The 19,809-nt window shown below is 39.6% G+C and overlaps 1 protein-coding gene across 23 annotated transcripts in view; it reads right to left on the reverse strand.

Annotated features, from left to right (window-relative positions):
* MPDZ (multiple PDZ domain crumbs cell polarity complex component) overlaps window positions 1-19,809 on the reverse strand; it is a 99,995-nt gene that overhangs the window by 50,339 nt on the left and 29,847 nt on the right. For 21 of the 23 annotated variants that reach the window (XM_075447189.1, XM_075447200.1, XM_075447209.1 and 18 more), the window contains 11 exons: window positions 19,629-19,743; window positions 17,549-17,637; window positions 15,694-15,883; window positions 14,272-14,361; window positions 12,183-12,262; window positions 11,316-11,462; window positions 10,504-10,671; window positions 9,341-9,526; window positions 5,423-5,632; window positions 3,668-3,784; window positions 1,003-1,161 (listed from right to left, as the gene is read on the reverse strand). In XM_075447189.1, coding sequence (XP_075303304.1) covers window positions 1,003-1,161; window positions 3,668-3,784; window positions 5,423-5,632; window positions 9,341-9,526; window positions 10,504-10,671; window positions 11,316-11,462; window positions 12,183-12,262; window positions 14,272-14,361; window positions 15,694-15,883; window positions 17,549-17,637; window positions 19,629-19,743 — 1,551 coding nt within the window. The remainder of the gene's footprint in view (window positions 1-1,002; window positions 1,162-3,667; window positions 3,785-5,422; window positions 5,633-9,340; window positions 9,527-10,503; window positions 10,672-11,315; window positions 11,463-12,182; window positions 12,263-14,271; window positions 14,362-15,693; window positions 15,884-17,548; window positions 17,638-19,628; window positions 19,744-19,809) is intronic. The other 2 variants (XM_075447201.1, XM_075447204.1) reach the window with 2 other exon arrangements.

Genomic DNA, 19,809 nt, shown 5'->3' on the forward strand with positions numbered 1-19,809 from the left:
AGCATGCAAGATACATAATCCGTTTAAGTAACAATTACAGAGTTAAACAATGCAATCTGTCCCACTGGCACAGCAGAGATGTGCTCTTCTGTGGATTAAGAGAAAACATTAGAAGATGAATTTAGCCTTCCAACCACTGCCTCATAAGGGCTGAACATATTCCAGAAGGGATCAGGGGAGTTACTGCAGCTCAGGTGTGGAGGAAAAAGCAGCAGCTACTCTATTCAAGACCACAGACTGCAAACCCTGGAAGAAATCCCTGCAACGTCGCTTTCAAAGATGACTGCTAGGAGACTCTGGAATACCAAAATAAATCTATAGATTGCCAAGAAAAAAAGACCATGAAAAAACCACGGAGAGAAACAAAACACCAACTCTGATACAATCAAGTCATTATGGGTATGTGACCAGCAAGAAAAAAAACATACTAATCTTTGTCATACTCTTAAAGAACTTATTTTCATTTAATGACTTTAAACAGAAATTATTAGCAATCAGAGGTCTGATATATACAGATTTACTTTTAATTACAGCATCATTATGAACATTTCATTCAAGAACATAGTAAACAAATTAGCAAACAAACTAACTCTGAAGAATAAAAGCCAAGCTTAGGATGAAAACTTCCTCTTGCTTTTCACACGTAAAATATTGTAGAATAATGCAGTTATTGTGTGTTACCACTCTTTACTATGCTCTGACATTATAACAACTAAGTTTTTGTAGCAGACTGCTCACCATGGCTTTAACACTACAAACACCTCACCATAATTTATCTGGCTGTGCAAAGCACAAATCCAAGCTTTCAGCCATCTAGCTGCCTCTCTCTTCAACAGAGACATCTGAAAGACACCACCACTATCTTACACAAAACTGCACTTTAATCTGGTAACAAATAGCGCAGCTTGAACTAGGATGACATAAAACGTTTCTATCTAATAATACAGCCTTTTCACACTTACAATCAAAGTTTGTCATCAGTAAAACCATTCTCCTTTTTACCTTGGGAGTTGATAGTGGAAGAGAGAAGCTGTAGTTCAGCTCACCGCTACAGGCACTGCCATGCAGAGCTATCATTGAAGCCTGGAAGACGTCACTCTCTAGAGAATACTGCAACTCAAAGGTGGACTCATCCGCTAGATCTGCCTCGCCGGAGTCCACCTAACAACAAAAGCAATTCAATCAGCCAGGCTATCTGTTACCTTCACATCACATAAGCCCCGAACACATGCACCTCAGCTGCTACGTACTGACTGACACTTTCCTCCTTTTTTCCCCCCCCCCTCTGTGTTTTACATTGAAGTTATATTTGCACAGCACAGTATGAGACGTTTCTGCTTCCAATAGCAATTCATACTACCACATCTTCAGGGGCTGCAAAGAACATCTGAAGTAAAGTGGGAGTCTCAACTGGAATGAGTTGCAGGGCTGAGGCAGGCTAAAGCCTGGTAACAGAAGTACAAGGTGTTGGGAGAAGTCTGCTGTGCTCCCTGGCATCAATATTTTTATTTCTTTAGGGCTTTTTTTTTTTTTTTTTTTCAATTTTCTTGTACAAGAATTAGCACTGAAAAAATAACAAGCTTCACTTAGTGCCACCTGTCAGGAATGTTTCCTCCAGTCAACTCCATAGGTTAAGAGGGTACAAAAAAATAACCTTCTGGAAACTGCAATGCTTTCCAAAACAAGAAAAAATTATTACAAGATTTTTTGTGGTCTTCAAAATATTTCACATTTGACAGCAAGATTAATACAGACAATTCTCCTGTTACATGAGAAATAAAATTTAAAAAGAGTTCCAGACACAGACATGGGCAGTATTTTTTGCTTCTTTTTCTTAAATGAAATACAATTTTTTTCAAGACTCCCATACTTTGAAATACTAGAATAAAATTAAGTCTTAAAAGACTTATGGTGCTTCAGATACTACACTCTGATTATACTTTTATGTCAGCTGACAGAGCTCAAGAAAGCAGTCTATGCTAACAAAAAAAAAAAAATATCAATGAGTTCAGAGCCATGACCATAGCATAAATTTCCACAAATCAGCCAAGTGCACCCATCTGCAGAGATGGTACCTAACTGTTGTTTTTCAGCCTCTGTGGTTAATCATACTATGAATTCATTATGTCATATTCGCAATAGCAACAATCTGTAGGGATTCAACATATTGATTCCTTTTTAGGGTAGAAATGATCCATTTTTTTTATCATCTCAACCCTAAAGACTTAACAGCTAATTCAAACTGCTCCTTCAGTGTAACTTACTCTCTGCCCATCTTCTGGAACATGCAGACTAATGTTATCGAAGCTATGCCCTAACAAAAGGATCATAAAGAATGGCGACAGACCTGTAGATTTACCTACGAAAAAGAGTCACCTCGTGAGTGCACCCTGCAAACACATCTTCAACTGGATCACTGCACACTTAATTTCATATTTTGCACATTTAATTAGCTGAGAGAGTTGACAATTTAACTACATTATTATCTGCCATACATTTTCATTGTTCTTTCACAATTTTTATTTTTTATATGAGTCACAGATCAAAACAAAATTTTTAAATGCTTAAGTTTCAATCTGGTCTTGTCAACACATCTTTAATTAAAGGATATTTATAATACATAAACAGTCTTCTTCATACTTCTCAATGCAAACACTATTATCTAACTACTGTACCAACGTAGCAAACTGCAGAAAAAAAACAGGCAGTCTTGTTTAAATGCAAGTTATTAAAACCAGCTTGTCATTTGCAAATGTGAAAAAATAGTAAACATACTGGAATCAGTAATTCAGAGATATTTGCCTTGGAAGGATCTATTTCAGGTTTTTGTTTGGTTTTGTTTTTTTTCTAATGAATTAAGTTCCGGTGTTTAGTAGGAACTGCTTCCCTACTCATGTCCCCAGAAAATGAGAGCCAAATAACGTCAATATCAGACCAAGACCAGTACAAACAACCATGAGAAGACACACCTAAAACATTTATATTCTAGTTTTGGGAGTTTGGGGGCGGGGGGGGGGGGGGTGTTGGTTTTTTTGTAGAGTCCTATTGCCTTTGTCTTTTTTATCTGAGTTCTTACTCATAACTTCTGAGCTATGTAAAGCAATGCATGCCCACGTAAGCCACACTGTACAAATTAACACCTTTTGACCTTGCAAATCTCATAATCACTGATTGATGCTGAAGTCTAAAGAATATTACTAGGAGGAAGCGTGGGCAGCTTTTGAAGACAGACAGCATTCCTTGTAAGGCTGGCTTACATGCAAAAAGAGAGTTCCAAAAACTTTTAAAGATACAGAAGTGATGTATTTTGATACACAGGTGAAGAGATTTATTTACACATAAGTACATGAGCATTGCTCCACACAAGGCAAGATTTTCAAAGGGATACTCAGTACATGCAAGGAGAAGTGGGTAGCCATGCACTTATGAAAATCTCAGCAAAATACTTCCTTTTTTTCCAGAAACTAACATATGATAGGGCAGGTTCACAGCTCATGCAAACAGCCAAAATCTACAGATGCCAGTTTCTACCATGTGGGGATCCATCCCAACTATGGTGTACGAGTGACAGTAAACACTAAAAAATAAACACGAACAGTGACAAAGCAACCCCTGTGATTACAAAATGCAAAGACTTCAGAAATCTTCGGTAAGTTGGGCCACTAACCAGAGCCAGCTCAGCATGGAAGAGGGCTGCATCAGCTGGCCCCTCCTCCTCAAGTGACTGGGCAGTGTAGAAAAAGCAATCTTCCTTAGCAGAGACATAGCCCTCCTCTGGCGAAAGCTGCAGAAAGAATGAAGCTCTGAGTTGGATGAATGGCCAGGACACAGGGTGTGCAGAGTGCATTATGTGTGGGGGTTTAGAGAAACAAATGAATTCCAAATGCAGCAAAGAGTTCATTTCCATCACAGCCACAGTGTTGGGTTTGGGTAGGTAGAGAGACAACTATTTTTTTCAAAATCACCTGAATTGATTCAGCTTCACATCCCCTTTTACATCCCCAAGTAATGAAACAGGCCTATCCAGCTGTACCACAGAGCTCACAGCCTAGTCTAAACTAATTTTCAATTTCTGCTCTTATTAAACATGTACTAGAACTGCCATCAATGCTGCCTACATGGAAGGAGCCTAACAGCAGAGGCCTTTACAACATTGCCTGCCACAGAGCAATCTTGTTAGCAGGCAGGAAGACTGCATCCACTGTCTCTGTTTTAAAGATTGTATCTGCCATGTGGAACAGCCTCAAGACTACAAAATAGAATTGTGACTACAAACCACTCGCTGTTCATACATAATATGATGCTAGGTGCATTCGTCCAGTACTGCAAAGAAACCAGTGATCATTCACAATGCTTAATTAATTGGCAAGCACAATACGTGAAATATTAAAGTGCAAATACTCAATGTTTACAAACTGCTGGGAACAGAAACAAAACCCCCATGTATTTTCTCTTTTAGATTAGTATGTTCTGAACTACGAAAATGTTGATTTGCAAGACATTTTAGTATGTAACACAATGTCTCCACTACAAAAAACGAATTTAACAAAGCAAGTTACAGAAGTACCCTTCTACTACAAAAAGCAAAGTTTCTAGTAACTTAAACGTCAGCCATTCCCTCCCACCCTCTCATCAAAGACCTACCAAGAATGAAAATTTGTTACCTGCATCCACATGGATTACAGTATTATCATTTCACGAATAGCAAAAATGAACCCCAAAGACTGCACTTGGAATTACAAATACAGTGAAAGGTATCTTCTTTGTACATATGAACTGATCTTGTACGTCATTCTACTGATTTGAATTTAACACGTCAGGGACACTAGTCCACTACCATCCTTACTGATACCTTATCTTGGTAACCCCAGGTGTCCTTCAACCTCATTGTTCTAATTGTTACAGACTACCTTCTAAAATCAAGCCTGACATCATTTATAGCTGTATTAAAATAGCGAGTTCGAGGTATACGAACTAAAGACTACTCACCATTGTTTAAACATGTAGTGTGCAGTCTAAATACAAAGACTGCGTATGTACTATACCTTGCAAAGCAAAGGAATAGACAAATTCCAGGCAAACCACATAGAATTGACTTTATGTCACCACTTCACACATTCAGAGAATCTTGTAAAGTGTACAAAATTATGACTGGCAACTTGCAGCCGTGAAAGACTGTGCTTGTTGCAAGAAGTTTCACTGTTTTCTCAGCTGCAAGACAAGTGTGCTAGGTCCTGCAATCACCACACCAGTCACACACTGCACAGGCCACTCCTATATACAGGGAGATACAGGAATCTGTTAAAGACAGATGTTTTGAGCCACCCAGTTGTACCCAGAGCACACAGTATGCAGAAGTCAGGATCATCGTATACCAACTTAAATGACATGAAAAGTACCCATAAAATTCCCAAATCCTTACAGGCAGTGGTTTGGCAACTCCTATTTTAACTGTTCCTGTAGGGGCTCCTTTCAGTGCTTGTACCGCTTCCTCCAGGCTGCCATTTTCCAAGTTGATATCGTTGACAAACATAAGTCGATCTCCGGGAAGAAGTCTGCCATCTTGCTCAGCCACACCCCCAGGAACTAATGAGCGAATCACAATTACGGTGTTTGCTGGATCAACAGGATCCTAATTAAATAAAACGAAGAAAAACATTCATTTTATTTACTCTTTCATGTCTTGAGAGGCTAATTATTATGCATGAGCTTCTTCTAACCCAACAGAGCTGGGTTATTAAAAAAGCTGGAGCTCTGCTGCAGATGAACTCTCCGCTGGAACGTACTCTCCTGTCCATACTGCCAGTATGTTTATAGACTTCCACCCATTTATAATTCCTAGATGTGAAAATTATACTTCTTTCCAGGTGATGTCCCATGATATATCTCCAGCATAAAATACTGCTAAGTTGCAGAGTGCTGTCTGTACTGTACTGAGTAATCACATATCAGAAATTCAAATACTTCCTACTGCAATGACAGCGTTGCAGACTTCATCCTCCCTTACACTCAGCGGTCTGGGAATACAGCTGGGCAGCACAGACTGCGGCAGAGTTAACACATGCCCTGTGGCAGAACAAAGTGCTTATTTTTAGTAACTCTCTTGTATCTCACACCACCAGATTTAAGAGGCATGTCCTTGCGTACACCTGATTAAACATTTTACGGGAGACAGGAACATACCAGTACAGCGCTCTAATCAACAAGACACAACAAAGTGGTGTTTGCTTTTAGAAAACAAAACTGCTTTGAAGTCCCCATCCTCGAACACACTGATTTTTATAAAAATACTAGCATCAAACACTAACAACAGGAACGTATGATTCTGTTACAGCTACCACAGGTGCACTCATTTGCATGATTCTTACAGAATTACATTCACAAGGAACATCATTACATGATAATACTTCCAATATATGGCAATTCACTTGAGTGCACGCACAGAAAAAAAAATGAGAAATGTAGTAATGTACCAGCTTTACTGACTGCAAATGGAAGAGAAAAGCAAACACCTGCAAGCTGGCACGCAACTGTAAAAGTTTCCACGCTAAGATGTCCATCTAAAAGGATGCATATCACCAAGGCAGCACTCAAAACCACAGGAACTGGAGACTGCTGAAAGCTGGGGCGAGAGACAAGCATTGATGGAGGGAGAGAGGGAAGGACACCAGGAAGATTCTTAACACTTCACAGCAGTCAGTTCAATAAAAAGAATGCCATGAAGCCATAAAACACTTCACAAGTGGAAATACATCTAGCATTGCTGGAGATAGTGCTTAAGCCTGAACACTGACATATTCCTCACTATTTTAACAACAAGTATTTACAATGTCACTTTAGATGACACTGCATGACACACTTTTTTAAAAAAAGAATCACCTCTGTAGTGTATGTGATAGTCTTCCACGGGGTAAGAAATCAGGTAGACTTTCCTACCATTGTGTAAAACATGAGGAATGTATTAGCATAAACATAACATTCCTTAACTTCAGTCAAAGTTCACTGAAAGTACATCTGTGGTCTGTAACTAGTGGTGTACCCTCAGGGGTCAGTACTTGGCCCAGTCTTGTTTAACTTTTTCATCAGTGACCTGGTTGAAGGGACAGCAAGTTTGCTGATGACATAAAACTGGGAGGAGCGGTGGATACACCAAAAGGCTGTGCTGCCATTCAGCATGACCTGGACAGGCTGGACAGTTGGGCAGAGAGGAACCTCATGAGGTTCAACAACAAGTGCAGGGTCCTGCACATGGGGAGGAACAACCCCATGCACCAGTACAGGCTTGGGGTGGACCTGCTGCAGAGCAGCTCTGTGGAGAGGGACCTGGGTGTGCTGGTGGACGACAGGTTAACCATGAGCCAGCAGTGTGCCCTGACTGCCAAGAAGGCCAATGGCATCCTGGGATGCATTAAGAGGAGAGTGGCCAGCAGGTCGAGGGAGGTTCTCCTTCCCTTCTACTCTGCCCTAGTGAGGGCCCATCTGGAGTACTGCATCCAGGTCTGGGCTCCCCACTTCAAGAAAGATGAAGAGCTACTGGAGAGAGTCCAGCGGAGGGCTACAAGGATGGTGAGGGGACTGGAGCATCTCTCCTACGAGGAAAGGCTGAGGGAGCTGGGCTTATTTAGCCTAAGGAAGAGAAGGCTGAGAGGGGACCTTATAAATATCTGAAGGGTGGGTATCAGGAGGATGGGGCCAGACTGTTTTCAGTGGTGCCCAGCGACAGGACAAGGGGCAGAGGGCACAAACTGAAGCACAGGAAGTTCCGTCTGAACATGAGGAAGAACTTCATCCCTCTGAGGGTGACGGAGCACTGGAACAGGCTCCCCAGAGGTTGTGGATTCTCCTTCTCTGGAGATATTCAAGACCCGCCTGGATGCGGTCCTGTGCAGCCTGCTGTAGGTGACCCTGCTTCGGCAGGGGGGTTGGACTAGATGACCCACAGAGGTCCCTTCCAATCCCTAACATTCCATGATTCTGTGATTGTGAAAATTTGATGTGAACAGCAAAATACAAAGATAAAACCACTGTAAACTTACTGTTCACAGTCCCACATGAAAGCAGAAACCTCAGTGAAAAATTTAAATGTTTTAACCACATGCCAAAGGAGAGAATGTAGGACAAATCACAAATATTATAACATCAAAACAAAGCTAAGTTTCAGAAAGCTGACTAGAACTGTAGGGTATAACCAAACTCACATTTGCAAAATACATAAAACATTTTAAGGTAATTCCCACAACCCTTCAGTATTACCATCCATAAAATAAATTCAGTAACTACCCACACGGGCGACCACCATTCACGTCAATGCTTCAGAAGAGGCTGAAGCAAAAACATGCTTTACTTTGTGCTGACGTCAACTCCAAATACTCAGGCTCCACTATGGTGTCTCACTGCAGAGCATCATGAGTAGCACATTAAAGAGTAATCACTGTTTCATAACACATATACTTGACTTTGCCGTTAGCCTTCAGACTATTAAACTACGCTGCTCTTCACTTTTACCAGTGTGCAAATGCAAAACACTAAGGCACAGACTAATTCTAAGCAGTGCCCTGCGGGCATTATTTCCACCTGGAAGTGACCTCCAGAGGCAAATGCATACACCCTTAGTGCAGAGATCCAGTGGAGACCTGGGAGGAGACTGCGTCCTGCAGCACAACCAAGCAGCTGGGCAAAAGCCTATGCTGACCGCAGGGAGAAAATACTTCAAGTCAGATTAAAAATCATCCACCGTGACAACTGGGAATAGGAGGAACACGTGTTCTAGGATCCTGACAAAGTGCAGGCAGGAGACAGGCACTGGGCTGTTCCTCGGGACACATGAAGAATCGCAGCCTGAGATATCCAGGAATTTTGAAGTCAAACACAAAAGGAACGGGGGTGTTTAGGCATGTCCTGGACAGACAGCAGCTAAGGAAGGGATTTCAGAATTGCAGTTCTGGATTTTAGTAAATCCTGCTTTAAGCACTTAAGTCCTTTATTGAATCTTCCCTAAGCACCTCACTGCAGGTGCAAAATACGTGGCTAAATGCCTGAATATTCTGACTACATCATTCATTGCCCCTGGGGCGCTAGAACATGGGCTTTCTGAAGACCCTAGTGTATTACAGATTATCTATTTGTCTGGATCAGTATTACCATGTAGTCTTAATACAGTAAGATGAGTAAGTCATGTGGCTAGTGGGATGCCTACCAGCAGTGACATCCACCTAGCTTTACTGTATTGCTTGGTTTCCATTAACATTTACCCGTAAAATACATACTTAGATCATATTGCGAGATTCAAACAATATGAAGTATTTCGTCCTTTACTCAAAGAAAGAAGCATAGAAGTTACCTGGTAGTCCAATATGCTAAATCCAAGTCCCATACTCCCTTTCTCCAGCTCAATGTGCTGTACTTCTGTTTCCCACATCGCCAAAGACGAGCTTTGCACCTCTTCCATACTCTGACCCTCATCAGCTACTTCCAAAGTTGTTCCCTCTGTGTCTGAGGAGCCAATGAATCCAAGTTCTACGTGAACCTGAGGAAAACAGTGAATGTTCACCAGTAAAGAGCAAATGTTTATGAATCCGCAGACACAAAACTCTGTTCACAAGAAACAAACCAAAAACTAAGTGATGTGTCTCTACACACAGAGAAAGTGCAAGCACTCATGAGTAAACAAGTAAGTCTGATAAACCTAGCACAGAATCCACATACCCTTGTGACAAATAGCTATGCTGCGAGTGTACGAAACTACTCACTGGAACAATTACAAAATGGAATTTCCGTCTAAACAATTCAGAAAATTTTGTTACTAATTGTATTCAAATATACAGGAAATATCTGTTATTAAACGGTATATGTAATAGTATGCCTTCATTCAAACACAGCAGCACTGACAGGAGTCAGAACATTTAAAAAAAAACCACACACATACATACACACACATGTGTTCTTCACTTCCCTTGGTATCACAGAAAAGCTTAGCAACTATAAGCTGAATTTGGTGCCTTGACCAGAACTCAGCAGTAACTGTGTCCCTTTTAATACAAATCCTGTTCCTTCGTACACTATACTGCACGCCATTCCTGCACGTTCAGTCCATCAGGCTGCCCAGAGCTTTGCACTTATGAGTGACAGAAGTGTGTATGACAGTGAATGCACATGCTGTTCTGCACAAAACAAATCCAGAAAGCAAAGTTCAAAATCTAATTAAAAATATTCTGATTCTAAACAAGACACAGCTCAGTTTACCATACACCCTCAGCCCACCTGCAGAACTGAAGTACTTGGGTAGACAGGTCTGTGTCCCAGAATATTTCTGCCCATGACCTACCAGGATTGACATCTTCTGGTTGCCTAAAGTATGGTTGAGGAACATGATCTGCCTTTTTCTATTTATCTGGTTCCAAGTCCTAAAATATTAATTTTACTTCTAAATCTTGTACATGAACTTTACACATTTTTTATCAAGGAAACGGTCATTTTCTCGGTGACTGTTTTAACACAAAATACCTTTTCTGTGAGCTGAACCTCAGACAGACTTAAACTCTCCAGCACTTCTGTGTGAGTGATGGGGGGAGCTACCGGACGACAGCACACCATTGTCACCTTAATAGGCAGTTCTTTCAAGATATTGACTACATCCTTGTGGTTTTCTCCAAGCAAAGAGGTCTCATTCACCTCAATAAAAAAAGAATACACAGTGTTTAGAAGTACACAGTGTTCAGAAGTACAATCAGCAAAAATGGCTAAAAAAAAAAACCCCAAGTCGCTAATCATCTCATTTAAAAAAAAAAAAACAACCCAAAGAACACACTAATGGACATTGTCAACCCTTAACTTCTACTCAATTTTGTGCTCAGCATCAGCACCAAGGTAAGTTCTGAACTGAATGGATAGTCTCACAAATTGCATGACACCACCCTACAAACACCACATACTCTGTCACTTCATGTTTCTTGCATTCATGTGAACCAAATTCACATTTTAATCCTATGAAAATTACTTAGAAAAGTAAACAGGCGTTTAGTCCCTTCACTGTGTAGGGATATTCCTATTAAATCTTAATGCTTTTGATAGTTATTCTTTCTTGGTGACCTCAAACCGTATGTGAAAAAACAACTATCAGCTGAGAAATGCATGTAAGCATATGCATTCACATAAATATGCATTAAGTACATATGAAGTGACTGCTCAATCACTTCTGGTTACATCTGGTATGCAGTTAGGTATCTACATTCCCAAAGTCATAACCTGTGAGAAGCAAGTCACTGCTCAAAAACATTACTGAATGCAGACTAAGAGAAAGCAGTATTTTCTCTTACTTCGAGCAGCTCATCTCCACTGAACAGCTTGCCACTTCGTCCAACTGGTCCCTCCGGTAAGATAGATCTAATGAAGTGATGTCCCACTGTAGCTTCTAGGCTTATCCCTAACCCACTGCTTTCACTGAATTTGTTAACTACAGCCACCTAAAATAAGATTAAGAAATGGTTATGTTGGACTTCTTTACAGCCATACCTGTTACCTTCCATTTCAGCTTACATAAAATGACATGAATGTTCCACAAGTGAGAAACCAGAAATATTGTCATGTGTAATGGGGGCAGTTACATAAAAACTGAAATTTTTATCACATACCACTTCAGCATAAACAAGCAGAGACTGTATGTGACAAGAACAGACATACTTCTGTAAAGACTACAGCTCTGGCATATAATTCTGAAGTAAAGTCCTAAACTCAGATACTGCTTTTCAACTACATTTACAGTAAATGTGCTATGCATTATTTAGACCATTACATCAAACAATTCATTAAGTATGCAGAATGGGCAGGACGTTTCAAGCATCAGCTTCAAATTCTGGATCATGAAGGGACCTCTGAAGTTCACCCTAAATATTACTTTTTCTCTAATACACATCTATCCTCCTGAAGCTAGGAAATCTGTGAAACAATACTCGTAGGCACAGTAACCTAAGAAGCCTGTGATTATTTTGCTAAAATCAATACAGAGAAATATATATTTAAAATTTATAATAAAATAAAATAATCTCAAGGGATTCAGGAGGATACACACGATTTTTCTTTAGAAAGGAACAAATACAATACAAACATATTTCTATCTGTATGTTAGCAACATAATAAGTGGATAGATCGCAGGGCATTTATAACAGTAAACAAAGTTTACCTACCACTATTTCATAATTCGAACCCATAATCCTCTGCCACTTTGCTTTCGTAGCTGCTTCTTCTGTAGTAGTTAGCTGGAAATCTAAAAGTTATGTCTGAGATTACTGTGACAAACAGTAAAATGTCTTGTCTAGTCCTATAACTAAGAAAAGTATATGGACCACGCAAGACTAGACAATCATTCCCACTATGTCAGAACTCTCCTAAATATGACTAAAAACTTGGATGTTTTGTCTCACCAGGCCTAGGCATACCAGAGCAAAAACTTGCAAAATAGTATTAGAACCCACCCTTGCAAAACTAACTGCGTGTTTTGAAAGACATGAAGTTCAGTCAAAAAGTTCAGCGTGCACCGCTGGGAAGCAAGGACACCTATTTAAACTCGTCTCAGCATTGAGTGAATTTAATGCAACTTCACAACATAATGGGCACAAAGCAAATGAAAAGGTTACATGCGTGCCCCGAGCATTTTTGTTAAATCAGACTGCATGTGAGCTCATCAAACTGATTCAGGGGGATGGGCGCAATACCTATATATGCAATACTGCATACTGATCCTTTTGGACAGACCCTCAATTTTACGGAGTCCAAGGAAAGTCTTCAGACAATATCTGGAGGTTTTGTACTTTCAAAACTATTAGACAACTGTAAAATTTTTTTGAAACCGTACGCCCTAGAGGGCAGTGAGAGAACACAAGTCCTATCTCTTCCTGTCTTGTTTTGGGGTTTTTTTTTCTTTTTTTGGTTAGATTCACATACTTGCACACATACAATGAGAAATAATTCTAATAGCTAAAGAGCAGCAATGAAATTGGAAGGGAAGGAAGGGAGAAAAGTAACGATGGTGTGAAAAACACTATGACAGGCTAGGCAGCAAACTGCAGCAACTCTTAACTTGATTGAGTTTATTTGCAGGCTCAAAAAACAGAGAAAAGTTATCCTCCTGCCCATTTTTCCCTCGCTCACTCTGTTCAGATTGTAGGGCAAGAAACAACAAAAAGCAGTAGTTAGATACAACAGCCAGCAAATACAACAGATTTAACAGGACCCTACATATTCAAGGTCTATGGTCTGCACTATGCCTTCAGTAAGTATGAAAATAAACTCTTCTGCTCTGAATGCTCACGCAGCTGAAGACTAGAATCTTCATGATATGATTTAAGTTCCCAACCCCAATGGCTTTTTAGTATGAGTTTAAACTGACAGCCTCAGATGGTGTTCTAAGTCTAGTCATTGGTCAGAAACATTACTAAAAATAAAGCCAGGTGTTGTGTGGCATTCAAATATGACAATACTTTCCCCAAAGCAGAGACCTGGCAGTACTTGAAGAAAAGGTATAAATAAGAAATTCTTCAGCTATCCAAGATAATAGGAAGCATAAGTTATGAAAAGATACATACTACAGAACTCATACGAGTGGTGCGTTTCAGTCCCCCTCTAGCTCTGGAAGCAGGAGAATGTTACAAAGCACATCACATGCTGCCTCAGATATGGTAAACCTATCATCACACAGGACTTCTGAAATGCAGCACAGTGCCCTAACAGCTCAAAAGGGAGAGGAAAACACCCATCAGAAAAAAAGAATTTCCACAAAGAGTATAGGAAAAGCCAGAGCACATCATTGTGCCAGAACTGACTGAATTTCAAACACTACCAGAGACTGAAATTAATGCAAGCTGAGGAATCTGTGAAGTTTATCAGAAGAGGCAGAAGTCCTGGAACTGCAGCTGGGCAGCTGCAGGCAGTTGGAAAGATAAGGCATGTTGGGGAAGGAAGAGGGAAAAAGTTTAATACACAGCTAGACTAAAAACAGTAGCAATATAAAACTAGACTAAAAAGAGGGCTGAGTATGTAGGAAAAGCAGACTGCTTCAGGTGACATCTTTGACACATAATTATTTTGAGACACATACAGTAGTCAGTGATCTTACAGCACTTAAGAGTACATGCTCACATATATGATTACTTTCACTTTCTAGCTGTACCTCAGCTACACAGCACACAGGAGATGGAAAAACACACAAAACACCTAATCTTTGTGTAAGCACACCCAAATGTATCTTCACAGAGTAAAATATTAAATGTTGAGAACCTGGTTCCTGTTGCTTCATGTCCTCTGCAATATTTACCACATTGGCACTGCATGGCACTGACGGGGATCCTTGTTCTGTTTCAGTGTTATCTGGAAAAAGAAGACAACTTTTCAGCTATTTTATGTGTTGTAATATGCATCAAGCTCACAGGTATGCCTCAGGGAATGACTCTCTCTAACGCTGGACTTCAGACAATCCATATTTGGCAAATGGAATCTGGCATGAGGGCCCCAGAAGAAATCCTATATTTTAAAGACATGTTGTCTTCCGTTAATGCTTTGCCTTCTCCAGTGAATTCTTTGACCAAACAAGAAAAAAAAAAGCACAACTATCAGTAGGTGCATGTCTGTGACTGAACGAAAAGTTACTGGAAAACATACAATACAACATTCTTCAGCACTTTCATATTACCTTTTTTTATTTTCCTTCCTCCGCTTTCTGTGTTGCAACTCAGGAAGCTGACACCAAAATATAAAAATGCTACACACTTGGAGACCTGCACACCGAACAGAATTTTCACTTGTAGAAAGCCTCTCCTACCATAGAGTTCTATCAGGTATGTTGCTTGTTGTCAGCTGTCTTGAACACCTCCAGGCTGGAGAAACAGCACTTTCTGAGCATTTCCTCTGTAATTCTTGCTGCGAATGAGAGCATGCTATATAGATAACAGACTATTTGGTCTTACAAGATCTTGTGCAAGGTGAAGGTTATGCCTCACCCCATTACTTGTGGTATACTTCTGCCAACATCAACCTGTAACACAAGTAGCTGAAAAAAACTGGTTTGTGCATCCAGCCTCTGTGCAGATATTCTGTTCAAACAGAATCTTGACTTTCAAGATCTGGCACATACACTTTAAGATGTGCAGAGTGTAAAATTAAGCCTCGCTAATCCCATCAACAGCAAAATTAATCTCGGTCATTGGCTTCTGAACTTTGTACACATATACAGTTAATGCACTATCAGATTATTAATAACTTAGATATAGGCCACTCCTCTCATACCTCAAGTTTGAGACACTGACACGCAGTAGTGAAAGGAACTGAGACTTGCTTTTGCTCATTGTGGAGGGTATCTCTTTGCTTGTTCTTGAATGCAGCTCTCATCCTTGAGCACAAAGAAAACATTCGCTGCCTTCTTACCATTTGAAGATTTGCAGGATTAATCAAGTCTTGAAGCAATTCAGCCACAAGTTCAATGCAGTGCAGAGCTTTCAACACTCACTTTGAAAATGTAGCAAATAATACCACTGTGTCTAAAAGATTAACCAAACCACGGTAGACCAAATTCTCCGCTCATGTACGACAGCTCTGCCATCAGTAATAGCTGCCCAAAATGAATCTGGTCCATTTTGTTTCCAGTTTGCAATTCAGAAGAAAAATGTTTCAACCCAACTTTAAAGCAAAGTCAATTTTAATTACCTTTGCTACTATCCATTGTTTGGAACAGTAAGTCCTTTTCAACAGCAGCACTGAAGTCCTCCTGGGGCTGAATATGATTTTCCTGCTTAAGCCCTCTTCTGATCAAAGTGAGCCGAACCGTTTGTCCCGTGTGCCGCAAAACATCAACTGCTTGTTGGTTAGTAAAACCCTGAAGATTGGTTCCATCCACCTGCAGGATTAAGCAGCTTTTCAGCCCACAAAACATCACCCAGAGAAAAAAAAAAATGTCCAGGGCAAAATAATACAATGAGCTCAGCATCTGTTAGTCTGAGCACAAGGCAAGCAGAGAGACAAGAACAAAAAGCTGGACAACTTAACGACACTGGATACATTAAGCACTTTCACAGGGGTACCCCACAGGTAGGTAACAACCAGTACCACAGCGAAGCAGGTGGAAGTGCTTTGGGTGCCTGCCACCGTGGGGCCAGGCAGATCTGCTCTGTGAGGTGGGAGAGGACGCAGCATGTGCTGTGCAGAGCACGCTGTGCAGCCGGCTGCTCGATTGCTTCAACCATCTGCATCTCCGAGGAGAAAATACTGTGTGAATAAACCAACACAGCCATGGCCAGGAGAGCTGGGGAGGGTGAGCAGAGACATCCATCCCCTGTGGTAGGACAGACTGCAGCTGTTCTGAGGTCAAGTACCCTCAGACACAGCGGAAGGCCAATTTCCCAATAAAGCACTGTCCCAGCCAGCCAGATGTCATCTCCGCTCCATCATTTCAATATTTTAAAGAACAAGATTTTGGCCTCGTCTGTTTGAAGCTATTCCATTATCTCATTAACTCAGGGGTTTTTCTGAAACTCCAGACTTTCACATTGCTCAATTTCATCCCTTTATCCCTAGTAAATGCCACTTTTTGTTCTCCTTCTCCCTGTAAACTCCATATTATCCACTCTTTCTTCATCTCACTCCTTAGTGCCTCTAATTTCTAAAATACTTCTAACAATACCATATTCCTTGATTCCTGTAGTTGTTTCAGTCTACCTATACAACACACATATTCCATTACTTTGATTCCTCCTGCATGAAGAATGACTGCCCCATACCCTTAATCATTCTGTTGCCCTTCTCTGAACTTCTTCCCACTCTGATGCTCTGCTAAATATAAAGTAATTAAAAATGAGATGGGGTTATTTACTTTTTCCTGCATACTTAAGCAAACCATATTTAAAAGATGTTTAGTATTCTTTTGTCTGCGGTCACTCAAATCTTTTCTCCTTCTGCATCTGCAGTAGAAGACGACATAAGACTTTGGAATAATCAGTTCTATTTGTACTCAGCGTTTAAATAATTATAAAAATCATATATACTTCCACTTACAAACATACAGGCATGTTTGTACTTGGAGAGAGACCATAACTTGTTCTTCGTGTTGCCTTCTCACAAACGCAAGGACAGATCTTTGACAGCCACAAAAAAGGCAGTTCCTGCATTCATGACCTGATTTTTACCACACAACTAATGTTTTTTGCATAGAAATAATTTTCTTCTTTCTCTGAGCATCTACAACTTTAATAACAAACTTATAAAAATAATTTGGAAAACAGTTGCTTAATTTGAACCAAGCTTTGAAACTCTGCTCTTACTAAGCAGTCTCAAAGCTCCTACTGACAAGACACACACATACATCACAGATTTTCTCTAGAAACACAAGTTACACACAGGTAGCGTAATCAGAAAGACAATGTGATCAAACAGTCAAAAAAACGACTCACCCTTTCAACACCAATCCTAAATGTTTTAAACAAGTACTGTATGAGCATTTCTTTACAACTTAAAAGAAGTAAGAGTTCTCTGACAAATTATCTCATCTCTTTCTATGATTACTTACAACTATGATTTGATCTCCCACATGGATTCTGCCATCATGTTCAACAGCGCTGCCTTTTGTAATGCTTTTAACAAAGATACCAGAAGGCTCTGGGATGAAAACAAAGAGAAAATGAAATGAACTTATTTATTAAAAAACATTTAAATAAAGCAACAATCTCCAACTAATGTCACCAGCCAAAGGGAGAAAAAGAGAGAAAACACAACCTCCCAGTCAGATTTGGAAAGAATCATCAAGAAAGTATATGCTTTAAGTAAAACATACATACTACTACTTTCCTAAAGCATAAGCCTCATTAATGTCAGCTTGCATGGGACCAGATTTCATTCAAAAATCTTTCAAGGCCAAATTCCCGATTCTTGTTGCAAAAGAAGAAATACTCTCACTTATTTTAATCCAAATGTTGAAAAAAACATCATCAAAAATTCATCTCTGACTCTTGGCCAGATTTAAAACTGCAGGACAGAAAAATCAGTTTGAGTATACTAACCTGGCTAATTCTGTACTTTCTATGTACTTAATAATCATGTGAGAAAATGCATGTCTGTACAACAAACTGCAGAAAATTATAGGCGAGCAGGACTACAACTTCAGTTTGAACAAGCTTTTAATTAGAGCTGTAAGTCAGTATTTGATCCAATTCAAGAAAAAAAAAAAAAAAGACAAAAGAAAAAAAAATCCAAACCCCAAAACAACTGTTTTGTACAGTTACGGATTGTGAATCAGAAGGAAAAGTAATATATATAAAACAACTACAGAAGGGACATTTTACAAAAAGAAACCGTTTTCAGGAAAAACACACTGGAAATTGAAACAACTTTAACAGCTCAGTAAAGTGAATATCTATGTAGTTCCTAAATGCGCATTTTGCATAGCATAAATCAAATAAAGAAAAATACTATCATGAACTGACATGAAATCAGGTCTGAGGGTCACAGGCCCATAACACTGGTATCGTATCTCTTAACGGAATCTACTTTCTCCCAAAAAATGTTCCAACTTACTTAAATGAATACATTTGATGATAGGAATATAATCCACTACAAACTGGGTTTTAATAGCTGTCAAGACACTCCAGTGCCTCTGCAGACCTGAAACTCATCTTTTACTGGGCCTCAACATAGCAAATGTTAGCTGGAAGGAGGGCTAAATCTATGCTTTGCTCTAATGACTATATTCAGCTTAGGAAGTACGAGACTACAAATATACTTAAGTCTGAACATTGACAATTCTTTTCTGTCTTTTCTTAATTTGTTGTTTTCCCAGATTTTGTGAATAATTAAATAGCTGGTCTTACTAACTTTGAAGCATTTTTATATCCTGCAACGGCTGTATGGTAACATGGCAGTTGCTATTTGTCATTCATTAAAGATTCACCCACAGAGTTTGTTGTCCAGTAGCTTTATTGCTGCTTCTCTGACAACAAAGTTGTTCTTTAGCCAAGTCAGAAAATTGAGTGAGATGCCCATTTAGTTCCTAAGGCAAGAATATTTGCTAATGCAGTTACGTGCAGCATAGTAATTTAAAATCAAAGACTGGTGATACCCCAACACTAAATCAGTTAAAATAACATGCTACCATATTTATCACATGTTCTACAATTTAATTTGCCTTTTAAAGATTCAACTGCAGGCTGCTGAAGAGCGGACTAAGACAAACTGTGACCACCCTGTCCTATGAACAGACTGATAAAATTTAGTCCAGATAAGCAAAGCCAACAAATTGTGACTATAAACTGCCAATAATATGGGATATATCTATACGTACATTTTTCTAACAATACATGCACGGGGAAAAGTTAAATCAAAATCCTAAAAACACAAGCTTTACCCAAGAGTGAATGCAAAAACTGATTAAGAAAAGCTGTGGTTGGATTTTATAATAAAACTGATTGCTTCTAATCTGAACATCCTCCTCACAAAAGGAAAACGATTCCTTTTTCTTTACAAACTTTAAAAAGATTTTAGATGGTCAAGATTTTATTGAGAGATGATATACCAAAACTAAAATAAGGTCTCTGATGTACATACACCATAGTACGCAACAGACAGTATAGTAAACTGCAGGAATAGACCATTACCTGATGTTTTGTCTCCAATGTAACCAGCAATAGTTATCCCTAATCCCTGGTTGTTTTTAGTGAGTTCAACATTAAATTTCTCCCCATCTTCACAGCTATCAACAGAAGCATCTGCCTAATAAGAGAAGTGTGATTAGAAAGGAAGCTTTTTTTTTCTTTAAAGATTTGCCACATTCTTTGA

The sequence above is a fragment of the Opisthocomus hoazin genome, chromosome Z (genome assembly GCF_030867145.1).
Source record: "Opisthocomus hoazin isolate bOpiHoa1 chromosome Z, bOpiHoa1.hap1, whole genome shotgun sequence".
In the NCBI taxonomy this organism is placed as follows: domain Eukaryota; kingdom Metazoa; phylum Chordata; class Aves; order Opisthocomiformes; family Opisthocomidae; genus Opisthocomus; species Opisthocomus hoazin.